Here is a 12,782-nt window from a genome sequence, read left to right on the forward strand (position 1 = left end):
GTTGTAAATATGATTTTTTTGCTTATATGACATTTTAGTTTATCATGGATTTGTAGGATTTTATTTCATTAAAGTATCTAATAAAACTCCATATAACATTTTTCGCTCTTATTATTAATTGATTTTAATGCTAATGTCGAGCCCTTCGTTCCTGGCTTGGATAATATGGCAGGGGGTTTGTATAGAGATTGTCAATCAGTGGTGCTGAAATAATTATTACGTTTACTAGATTTCCACTTGAAATACATGAAAATGTAAAAAAATTCCATCCCTCCCATATAAAATATTTTCAAGGATCCAGAAAGCAATTTCTCCACGTCCTCCCGGTTTAATGGCCGCATTCTTTTTCTACTCCGCTATCACTTAGGAGCTTGTATTGAATTTACAATAAAATAAAAAGAACTGACCTCTGTAAAACCCCGGAGATCAACAATATCAGTCTCGGTTATGCACATGTTAAATTGTTCCATTGTAAGAGGCGAAAAGAAAAAAAAAAAACCCTACAAACCTGCCTTGTTTTATTGGGATTGATCAGGATGTGACCCCAGCCATTTGTACGAGACCGCAATATTAATAATCATCAGCAATATCCTGCCGAGTGAGGATTGAAGGAGTACGACGCGGCGTGCGATTAATACATGTCGCTCGTAAGGGCTTAAAAATGTTTATTACGTGTTAAAGGCAATGCTTTAGGGTTTTATTTCATGAGCTGTTGAGATGGAGCTGTATGTATAAACATGCATTTAATGTCTTTGCCAATGTTCTACTTGGCTATAAACATGTTATTCTTTATGGAAGTTCCAAGTATATTTACCCCTATAAAAACAAAAACTTTACTCCCAAAAAAAACCCCACCAGGACCTGCACTTCAGAACAACTCTCCTTGCAAAATTTTTACATTTCTAATTGAAGTGAACGGAGACAGACACCTCCCCTTTAATTCTCCATGGAGCCCCCATTGTGAAGATAGACACATTGTCCCAGAGGTGGGAAACCGGTGGCATAAATTGAAGTTCTTTCCCCCCAAATGCAAATTTTCTAACTAGGATTGCAAGTTTCACTGGCCTCTAGTTGTATTGGGCTTCTCATGGGTTGTGGCGACACAGCGTTTATTCTTAATTATGCCAGACGTATTATTCATCAGTTCAAGGGACATGAGCCATTGTTCATATGAGCCTGTACTTGACTCTTGTTTTATGTTAATCTGTGGAATGCTTGCTAATGACGTATTGTATCATCCCCCTGCGGTTCACTAGTCTACTCACTTTGGAGGACATAAATGCAGGTTAGTTGAACAATCAAACAATGAAGGACTACCCCCCCCCCCCAACCTTCCCTCAATCTTGTGGGGAGAATGCCCTCAATGAGAGCTGTGGAATATAAAAAGGGGGCTTCCTCTATCTTCAGAGATACTCTACAGCAGAGGTCCCCAACCGCCGGTCCGCGGACCAGGACCGGGCCGTTGGGGTTTTTCAGCCGGTCCGCGGGGAGAGGGGGCCCCTCCAGCCTCCAGCAGGGCCGCCATCAGGGCATGACTGCCCTGACTCCAGTATGGGGCCCGGCCGGTAGGAGCCCCCTCGGAGCCCCCCTCTTGTGCGTCTCTCTCCTCATGGGGCCCCCGGCCGCATGCTAAGCGCCGGGTCCGGGACATCTTAGCGCTGCGCTGCTGCGGCAGCACCTTCATGATTCCCCTGACTTCCGGTCATGTGACTGCGCCGTCACATGGTCGGAAGTCAGGAGAACCTGGTGTCAGCGATTTGGACGAGCGCCAGGATTCTGCAGGGATCGCATGGGGGTAAGTATAACAAGTTTTATTTTTTTTTAAATACAATTAACTAGGAGTGGGGGGAATGGGAGATGCACATGGGGGGAGGGGAGAGATGAGAGATGCACATGGGGGAGGGGAGAGATGAGAGATCCACATGGGGGGGAGGGGAGAGATGAGAGATGCACATGGGGGAGGGGAGAGATGAGAGATCCACATGGGGGGAGGGGAGAGATGAGAGATGCACATGGGGGAGGGGAGAGATGAGAGATGCACATGGGGGAGGGGAGAGATGAGAGATCCACATGGGGGGAGGGGAGAGATGAGAGATGCACATGGGGGAGGGGAGAGATGAGAGATCCACATGGGGGGGAGGGGAGAGATGAGAGATGCACATGGGGGGAGGGGAGAGATGAGAGATGCACATGGGAGGGAGGGGAGAGATGAGAGATGCACGGGGGGGTGAGAGATGCACGGGGGGGTGAGAGATGCACGGGGGGGATGAGAGATGCACGGGGGGGATGAGAGATGCACGGGGGGTGGATGAGAGATGCACGGGGGGATGAGAGATGCACGGGGGGATGAGAGATGCACGGGGGGTGGATGAGAGATGCACGGGGGGTGGATGAGAGATGCACGGGGGGTGGATGAGAGATGCACGGGGGGATGAGAGATGCACGGGGGGTGGATGAGAGATGCACGGAGGGGGATGAGAGATGCACGGAGGGGGATGAGAGATGCACGGGGGTGAGCTGCACATGGGGGGGTGAGAGATGCACATGGGGGGGTTATGTTTACATAACTTTGTTGCCTTATGAAGGGCGGGGGGGGTCCCCAAAAATTTCTTGCACAGGGGCCCACTACAGTCTGTGTCCGCCCCTGGGATGAAGTAAATGCAGCTGAACAGCAGCTGTCAGGACAGCTGCCCTGTCCTGCTGCAGGGCGTGATGGGGACTCAGTGATGCGGCTCCTGGCACAGCACATTATGTGGGGCTCCTGGCATAGCTCCTGGCGGGGACCTGGTCTACACTATATGATAAGTATGCACTAAACTCCAAATCCCTCCATTACCCCGCCCCCATATGACCAAAGCCCCGCCCACCCCACCCCCTCCTTGCTGGGCCATGGAAAAATGATCTTGCTTCAAGCCAGTCCCTGGTGCAAAAAAGGTTGGGGACCACTGCTCTACAGGATCGGCCCAAGGGACCATGGCTCCAGCTGGTGGAATACAGATCTGCTCCACTGCCCATCACTGAACTCACAAAGACGTTTTGAGAACCCCGGTTAGGACTGTACGATATGTTGTTGCCGGCTGGAGCTGGACATATATGCTCCACTTTCGTGCTATCCGTCTTCATCTGGAGAAGCATGGGTTGTGACTGCAGACTATACCTGCGTGAGATTCAAAAGCTGTGGGCAAACCAAAAGTTGTGACACAGTGGGTATCGCCTGCTATGGGGGACAGTGCAGCTACGCGCCCCGGGTTGAGATCTTGTACACTGAGGGCCATCTACCCGGAGTTGCTGTTAGAACGTGGACGTAAGGAATAAAAATAGTTGCATTGTTACCCTGCCTAGGTAATTATTACAACCCACAACTTCAGATCTTCACATGGGCCAAATAAGCCTCCCAAAGCTCTGGACACACTATAGTTACATCCTGTCATGCAAGGTGTGGGAAAGAGTGAGTGCAACACAAAGGGAAGAAGGAAAGGAAGCCCAGACCCTAGGAAAAAGGGGGAGTGGAGACCTCTTGGCTGATAGGGGAGACAGTGTGATATTCTAATGTCCCTATATTGGCTCTTCACCAATCGCCGCACGCGTTTCTTGCCCTGTCTTTTCCTGGCGTTGGCTAAGGCTAGATAAGGGAGGAGATGAGCTCCACTGAACACTAAGGACAATAAGGGAGGGAAACAGGGCTTAGCTTTAGACGACTCCAGACAAATGCGCACACGTCCTCAGGCACCAGTGAGGAAGAAGTACTGCTCTTGCTAAAGCCTTCATAAGGAGTAATGAATATAGTCGGCACCTCCCTCTGGAACACAGTAGGTATTTATACACCTAGGCCAGGTTGTTAATTAGCCAGAGCAAGGCAGCCGCTGGGTCCTAGAGACTGCCTCTAAGAAGCAGTCTGCAATTCCAAACGTTGAGATCTCCTGCAACCCACTTCAGGGCGACTGTCACTTGTGACACATCCCTGGTGAGATCCGTGCTTTAGCAGTGTTAATGGAATATTCTGTGGGAATACGCCTTTATGGCTGCTCCTTCGGTGGCGTTCCTCATATTGAGGCTTATTGCTATGTTGCTATTTGGGTCGGGGTACCTGAGAACTAATGGCAAAATATCACCCCGCCAGTTATATGCTTTACCCAGCCCTGTTATATCACTTTGTGTCATGTTTTGTTGTCCGCCTTTCTCTGACTTCCAGTCACTTGAAACAGAGATATTCACATGTAGCCTGTTCCTCATGGGCGGGGCCAGAGAGGCTGTGCTCATTGGCCACCAAAGCTATGTGAGAGTTCTGGCCCACCCAGTCGGTACTCTTTGCAAATTTAATGGGGGGTTAGTTGAGGCTGGAGCTGCTTTAAAGGAGGGAACTGTCTGTCATTATGTGGGGGACATATGCAAGTTGTGCCTGCGATATTTAGGGTAATGGGGAACTATGGAACAAGTTATGCATTAAAGATGTTTAGTTTTGGGGGGCTATTGTGGTACGCACTATTAAGGCATAAGGAAAGTTGTCTGGAAGTAATGGATTAGAGGGACAGATAATACAATAAAGGGGCTCATTTTTTTCCCCCTTTTTGATTTTGTTTCTTTGCAGTAGAGCCGATATACAGACAGAATTATTTATCCGACACAAGGAAGGTCAAGTGCAATATTATTATTTGTATCTTTTATTTATATGGAGCTGCCATATTCCGCAGCCCTGTTCAAAGGTCATTATTCATGTCTTTGTGGTCAGCGCGCAGCTCTTCCATGTCAGCTCTCTACGTATTAAGAATGTATGAGCAGCATCTGCGGGACAGGAAGAGTTTTATCCTAAACACCTAATCATCTGATCTTACATTTATTATGAATGTCCGGAGCTCTGAGACACAAGGCGTCCTCTGAGATCCTAACCTCTGATATTTCTAGTTAATTAAAAGACTAAAGCTAATATTTAGAATTAATTTTTTTTTTTTTTTGTCTTTTGATTGCTTGTAGCTTTTTTTAATTATTTTTTTATTTTTCTTATATTGAATTCTTTTTGGTCTGTTTTATTTATTTGGAAATCTATATGTGAATGATTTATATCTTTTGTACTTTAGAACTAATTTTACTTTTATATTTCTTTTTTTTTTTATTGTATATTTGTGATGTGTAGCTTGTATTTTAATCTATTCTGCGTTCAAACTTTTTATTCTTTTTGGATAATTATTTTCCAGCTGGAGTGACGGCAGAATCTGTACAGGCTGGCAGTGGTAGTCCTGACTCTGCAGGGTCAGAGGTGAAAGTTCAGGAGGAAGAGCATGATCTGGTGGATGATGATCTTGCAGCAGGTAATGTAGTGTTTATCTTTATTGCTGATGTTACTGTTTCCTTGGTTATATCAAACCACCAAAACATTCTTGCTTTGATCAAAAACTTGTCAAAAATGAATAATTCTTCCACTTGATTGTCAAGTGGACACAGGAATTAATTTATGTATTTATATGCGTCCTTCAATAGCCTTTTAAAAAAGCAAAGGTCATAAGTTTTGAGAAAATGAGTGGTGATCTCCTTAATCATAACTGCATGACAGGAGTCTACGTAAGCCTCCAATGTGGCTCCCCACCATCCCTACCTTTACCAGACACAAAGACAAATGTACACCCCCCCCAAACCTAGAATCCAGCCAAACTTGTCCCTTTCACACACACCCAAACACAAACTTGTCCCTTTTCCCTTTAAGTTTATTACTTGCATCCATAGTACCACTAAATTGTACCCGTTCATAACACCGCTATACAGCACACTTTTTCCTAGTACTGCTCTACCACTAGAATACATATTACTGGTATGATACATGAATGTATACTTTACTTAAACATATACAGTTGTGCTCAAAAGTTTACATACCCCGGCAGAATTTTTCCTTTCTTGGCCTTGTTTCAGAGAATATGAATGAGAACAAAAAAAACTTTTTCTCCACTCATGGTTATTGGTTGGGTGAAGCCATTTATTGTCAAACTACTGTGTTTTCTCTTTTTAAATCTTAATGACAACCAAAAACATCCAAATGACAGTGATCAAAAGTTCACATACCCTTGTGATTTTGGCCTGATGACATGCACAGAATTTGACACAAATGGGTGTGAATGGCTACTAAAGGTAACATCCTCACCTGTGACCGGTTTGCTTGTAATCAGTGCATGTGCATAAAAGCTGAGTGAGTTTCTGGGATCCAGACAGACTCTTGCATCTTTCATCCAGCCACTCACGTTTCTTGATTGTGAGTCATGGGGAAAGCAAAAGAATTGTCAACGGATCTACGAGAAAAGGTAGTTGAACTGTATAACACAGGAAAGGGATACAAAAAAATATTCAAGGAATTGATAATGCCAGTCAGCAGCGTTCAAACTGTGATTAACAAATGGAAAATCAGGGGCTCTGTAAAAACCAAATCACGGTCAGGTAGACCAACAAAGATTTTGGCCATAATTGCCAGGAAAATTGTTCGGGATGCAAAGAAATACCCACAAATAACATCAGCTGAAATTCAGGACTCTCTGAAAACTAGCGGTTTGGCACAATAAGTAGGCACTTGAAAAAAAATGGGCTGCATGGTCGAGTCGCCAGAAGAAAGCCATTACTGCGCAAATGCCACAAAGTATCTCACCTACAATACGCCAAACAGCACAGAGGCAAACCTCAAAACTTCTGGAACAAGGTAATTTGGAGTGATGAGACCAAAATTGAACTTTTTGGCCACAACCATAAACGTTACATTTGAAGAGAGGTCAAAAAGGCCTATGATGACAGGAACACCATTCCTACAGTAAAGCACAGAGGTGGATCACTGATGTTTTGGGGATGTGTGAGCTACAAAGGCACAGGAAACTTGGTAAAAGTTGAAGGAAAGGTGAATGCTGCACCTTATCAGCAACTCTGTCCCTTCTTTTTTCTGTCTATTATGACAGAGCTGCTGCCTGGATCAAGCTACAACAGCTATTAAGAAGCTTCAGCTCCTGTTACTTTAGGGATCACAAGGCAATAAAGATGGGGTGGGGTGTCCCCTCACTTTTAGCTGCAACACTTGAGCATCGGCACAGCGTAGTGGATCTGGTATCAAACTGACCATTGTCGTTCCTTTCATTTCCATTCGGAGAATTCCCTGTGGCTGTGCCATAAATTCCTGATAGGTGCGGCTCCGACCTCCTGGACCCCTGGCTATTAGGCCTTATAAGCATATCTTTTAGGCAGAGTTTTACTTTAAAAGTTAATTTCTTACATGAATGAAAAAAAAATATTTGTTAAATATAAGTTGTGACGATATAGCTTATAATCTTAATCAGCCAAACAATTAGATTTGTTAAGCCAAAGAAATACACTATTATCTTTGTGTTGACTTGTATATGTATGTGTATTTCTGTAGCTGGTCAAGGAGGACAGTGACTCAGCGTGGAACAATGAATGTTTGCCAAATATTTTAATTAACCATTGTGTGGACCCTGTGGCTTGTTGACTCATAAAACAGGAGGGCAAACTACATAAATTCATTAAATGCTCAAACAATGAGACCTGAGCACTGCACCTCCCCCCCCCCCCCCCAACCTGTGACTGATGACCTTAGCCACATATGTAAATATAAAAAGGTTTTTTTTATCCTGCTGCAAGGAGAATTGAAAGAGACTTGAAACTGAAATTGGAAGAGAGACTTTACAGGGAGAATCAAAGATGAGACTCTCTCAGACCATCAGCTTGTAAGCATGGCTTTAACCAAAGAGACACCTATTTGGATTCTACATGACTCCGGCCTAAGGGTACACGACCCTGGCTGGAAGGATACGGATCTCCTCCATTGACAGGCAGAGAACTCATGATACATTTGGGGAGACCAGGTTGGGAGGATGAAGTCACCTGGCCCCATGGATATGTTGCTTGGGGTTGCCAGGTAGGACCCTCGGGTCGCCTGGAACCCATGGAGACATTCATAGGAGCCAGATTGGGACCAGCCGGTCATCTGTCCCCATGGAAACTCTCGGAGAGGCCAGGGTAGGACCCTCTGCTTTCCTGGCCTTGCAACTCAATGGACTGCTAGCTTGCTAAGCTTGCCGCTACCTTCTCTCTGTGGGGGCCCGCCAGAAGCGGGGAGGCCTCTGGTTGAGGTAGTTGGCCCTGGAAGTCCCAAAGTCGCAGCTGTTCTACCTCATGCGGGTGCAGCGGAAGGGTGAGACTGTGTAATGTTGTACCATCTTGGGTATTTGCTGGGACTGTTCTATGTGTTTATTGCCTATTTTGTGGTTCAGTAAAGTATTGCCACACTGTTTTACCATCACCCTGCGTTGTCTGAGTAGTGTTACACCCACGGAAGACCCCGGGTATTCACGTAAGTAAATGACATTTTCTTTTCTGTAAACCTTGTGTTTCAGCCATTTATCAGATATCAATGGAAGAGTGACTAGAAGTAAAGACAGGAAAGCCAAGGCAGTGCCCCCCTAATAATCCACCACTTATTTTCAGTGGATCATATAATATATATATTTTACTAATTTGTTTTTTTTCTCTAACATCTAATATTCTAGGGTTTTTTTTAATCAATTTTAAGCATTTTTTTTTTAATTTTGAGATTGCATTGGACAGTTTGTTGTTTCCTGCACTAATTTTTATTTTAGCCTGTTGATATAGTTGTCTACGTTACTTTGCCATAATGTGTTGTTTCAGTTCAGATGAAATCCATATAACAAGCTTCTTTTCTTAAAAGGATTATATACCATACCTCTGGGAGGCTGAAAACTTCTAGTAGTCTAATGAAGTCCCCAGACGGTTGAAAGGCCATCATTATTTCTATTGTGTCTTTTGGCCGCGTGCTTTATTTTTAACTCACCGCCACTCCCCCCCCCCACACACACATACATGCACCTTAATATACTCCAGTATAGACAGTATACGCTTTTATCATGTTGGTCTACAATGGAATGTAGACCACATTATAGAAAAAAAGTTCTAGACCTTTCCCTTTAGACAGTATGGTCACTTAATGATACCTAGGGCTGAAATATAGTCACACTGGGAGAGGTGATTTCTCTAGAGGGTGCACTTTTTTTAAAATGTAAAAAATATACGCTGTGACATTTTAGAGCATTACTGCAAAGTAGGATGCCCACCTGCTCGGACGTTTAAAGTCTATGGACGATCTGGCAGTAGTTAAAAAATATAGTTGCTCTCACTTTTTATTAGTGTACAGGATTTTCTGCATGATCCTGAAAGTGTCAGTCTTGTAAAAATGCAGGAGATAACAAATGGGTTAATCTCCTGAGGATCAGTTCGATCTTTGACTGGTAGCTAGCTGAAGAACCACCCATTGATAAAGGAGGCGTGGCTTAGATGTATTTTGTCCTATTGCAGCTGGGGCAGAGGGGAGAGGCTCCTGCTGCAGCCAGTTGTCTTACTGACAGATACAGAGGAAGAGGAGAGAGGACATGGCTAAGCCAGAGACTTTATATATTGCTCAGTTTTAAAATTTGTAAAAATCCAGGAGATAACAAATGGGTTAATCTCCTGAGGATCAGTTCCATCTTTGAATAATCTCATTGAAATACCTGCTTTGAGCTAGATTTTTCTTGAGCCTATTTATTCTCATATAATTAAAACTGAGCAATATATAAAGTCTCTGGCTTAGCCATGTCCCCTCTCCTCTTCCTCTGTATCTGTCTGCAAGACAACTAGCTGCAGCAGGAGCCTCTCCCCTCTGCCCCGGCTGCAATAGGACAAAATACATCTAAGCCACGCCTCCTTTATCAATGGGTGGTTCTTCAGCTAGCTACCAGTCAAAGATGGAACTGATCCTCAGGATATTAACCCATTTGTTATCTCCTGCATTTTTACAAGACTGACACTTTCAGGATCATGCAGAAAATCCTGTAGACTAATAAACAGTGAGAGCAACTATATTTTTTGTTTAACTACTGCCAGATCGCCCATAGACTTTAAACATCTGAGCAGGTGGGCATCCTACTTTGCAGTAATGTTCTACAATGTCACAGCATAGTATAGCAACTGCCCGCAATTGTCCGGGAGAGGGGAGCCAGCTGTCAGACACAGCCGGACTCACCACAAAGAAGGCAGGGAAGGTTTATTACTCTCTCTGCCTTCCCGATTGCTGCATACACAGTGTTGAACAAGCGCTGTGTATACAGTATTGGAAGCGCTCTCAGTGCTTCCTCCTCCAGATCCAGTGATCACGTGATTGCTGTCTACTAACATACCCTGATAATCACTGCTATGCAGCAAGAAGACTGAATTTTCCCTGTAACTGGGTGTTATATACCAGCCCCAGTTACAGGGGAAATCAGGTTAAAAAAAAGCATTTAAATGTTGAAATGACCTCATGAGGGGAACAATGTGTGAAATAAATAGAAAATAGACTAAAAGCAAGAAAAATAAATAAGAAATTGCTGCCAATCCAAATTGTTATTACTAGCCTTTTTGGAAAAAAAACAAAAAAAAAAATATCTGATTATATAAAAATTGTTACAGAAAGGGGAGCAGAGTTTAAAATGTATTTAGTGGTCACAGACATGTATTTATTTTCCTATTGATATAAGCAAAGAAAAAAAAGAAAAGTATGAAAATAACATTAAAAAATTGGCCTCGTGTATTCTGGAAAAAAAAGTTATTTGAATATCCAAGAAATGAAAATGTTTACAGTTCTTTTAAACTGCATGCACGAAAAAAACAGAAATTGGGCATGGCTTGGAATGGGAGAAATGGTAATTTACATACTAGAATTGTACACATTTCTAGGATAGGGGGCCTCATGTATATAGCACTGCAGAATATGGTGGCACAATAGAAGCAAAAAAGACCCTTCATAGTCATTTGCCATTTTTAACTTTTAGAATAAATATGGTTCCTAGAGGAACATCGCTACAAATGCTTTTCTGTTGTGCAAGTTATGTGCATAGTACAATGATACTCATGGTGCCAAACCTCACCATAGCCAATTTTTGTATGCCCATCTGCCATTATTCCATTGTCCGATTCAGGGCTCAGTCAGACGTCTTTATTTTTTTTTTTTGCATACAAGTGCTATTTGTGTTTTTCACGGACTGAATAGACGAAGGTGGGAAAACTTTTCTGTAATCAGTGAAAAAAAACTAACCAAGGTTTTGTGACCACACTGTTGACCACACTGTTGACCACACTGTTGACCACACTGTTGACCACACTGTTGACCACACTGTTGACCACATTGTTGACCACACTGTTGAGTCTTATTTTAGAGAAATTGAATTTTTCTGTATTATTAGCACTAAACTCAAAAGGCTCATATCGCTGACAGATAGGAGAAGGTGGTGAAACTTTTTTGTTTTTGTTATCAGTCAAAAAAAACAGACCAAGCTCTCGACCACTCTCTAATGTCTTATTTTAGAGAAATCAAAAATTTTCTGTATTAGCGCTAAATAAATTTATATATATATATATCTCTGGAACTGAAGAATTAAAAAAAAATATGTATATAAATTTAAGGAAATCGTGGGAATAAAATAAGAGCAAAAACTTTCCACTTTTGAGCTGGTGACAGTTCCTCTTTAAATTCTGTGCCTAATTAGCAGCATTTTCCTTAATTTTTATAAACTAATATATATTTTAAACCTAAACTCTGGAGAAAAATCAATACAAAGTCGCTTTATGTTTAGGAAAAAAATAAAAATAAAATGCATCCAGTCGTTTTGAGATCCTCCTTCCCCAAATCTAGACCCAAATCAATTGAACTAATGACATTTCTGCCTTAAATGAACAGTTTTAACAGAAAGCAAGCAGGTGGGAAGAAAAAAAAAAATCCGTCTTGATTGAGATAATTTCAGTCTCACCCGGGCCGACTTCAGAATATGATGCAGCTCTTTTCTGTAGCTCTTCTTCTCTAAAGCTAATATTTATTGATCTCCCCCAGCAAAGTAATGCCTACGTGCAGTGGTCAAGAGGAGTCTCTGCCCGCCGACGGAGGGTTCTCCAAACACTTACGTTGATCCACATGCTATTCTTTTTTAGAGCGATCACTTTCACATTAATCCTTTTAAGGATTAATGCATTTCGGGTTCGACAGTAAAGGAAAAAAAATGCTGAAAAAAAAAAAAAAAAATAGAAAAGCTGAAGCCGTTTACAGGAAAATAGCTTAATTGCTGCTACCGTATTACATGTGTTCGGAGCGGGGAAGAAATGTCTGCCTTGCATTTTAAATATTTATAGTCTTTGAGTTATCTGTTTTCTGTCATGATTAACTTTAGCCTAGTATCTAATCTTTCTGAAATGGGTTTTCATTTACTGTTTTTTTTTCCTTCCCTTTTTTTTTTTTATAGTATGGATGTTTGCATTACACTTTAAAAAAAAAAAAAGATACAAAAAAATCTAATTCGTTAAGGCTTCGTTTCATTTTTGTTCTCCTTAAAGAGAATCTGTCAGCAATTCTTTACTGTGTAATCAGAGAGCAACACTATGTATGCAGAGACCCTGATTCCAATGATGTAATTTACTAATCGGTGTGTTGCCGTTTCAATGCATAAGTGTTTTATCAGCAGGAGATTATCACCACAAGACTAGGTCTCACATGCTTCCTGGTCCAACCACACCCCCACCACTGATTGGCAGCTTTCTGCGTACACGTCCAATCAGTGGAGGGGGCAGGATTATACACAGCTCCGCATTTATAGCACCACTAGATCTGCAGCAGAAAAAAACAGGGATTGTATCAAAATGGCAGCATGCAGATCAGCAAGTCACACATCACAGGAATCAGGCTCTCACCAAAATTGTAGAAAAAAAAAAAGAGTAAA

General features: G+C 42.6%; 1 protein-coding gene across 9 annotated transcripts in view; it reads left to right on the top strand.

Moving 5' to 3' along the window:
- The window catches only part of WDR7 (WD repeat domain 7), a 414,768-nt gene that overhangs the window by 131,559 nt on the left and 270,427 nt on the right, over positions 1 to 12,782 (top strand). For all 9 annotated transcript variants that reach the window (XM_073680963.1, XM_073680990.1, XM_073680974.1 and 6 more), the window contains one exon: positions 5,193 to 5,306. In XM_073680963.1, the coding sequence (XP_073537064.1) occupies positions 5,193 to 5,306 (114 nt within the window). The remainder of the gene's footprint in view (positions 1 to 5,192; positions 5,307 to 12,782) is intronic.

This window comes from Phyllobates terribilis, unplaced genomic scaffold (assembly GCF_046119375.1).
Source record: "Phyllobates terribilis strain yellow unplaced genomic scaffold, ASM4611937v1 Scaffold_1__5_contigs__length_1240528914, whole genome shotgun sequence".
In the NCBI taxonomy this organism is placed as follows: domain Eukaryota; kingdom Metazoa; phylum Chordata; class Amphibia; order Anura; family Dendrobatidae; genus Phyllobates; species Phyllobates terribilis.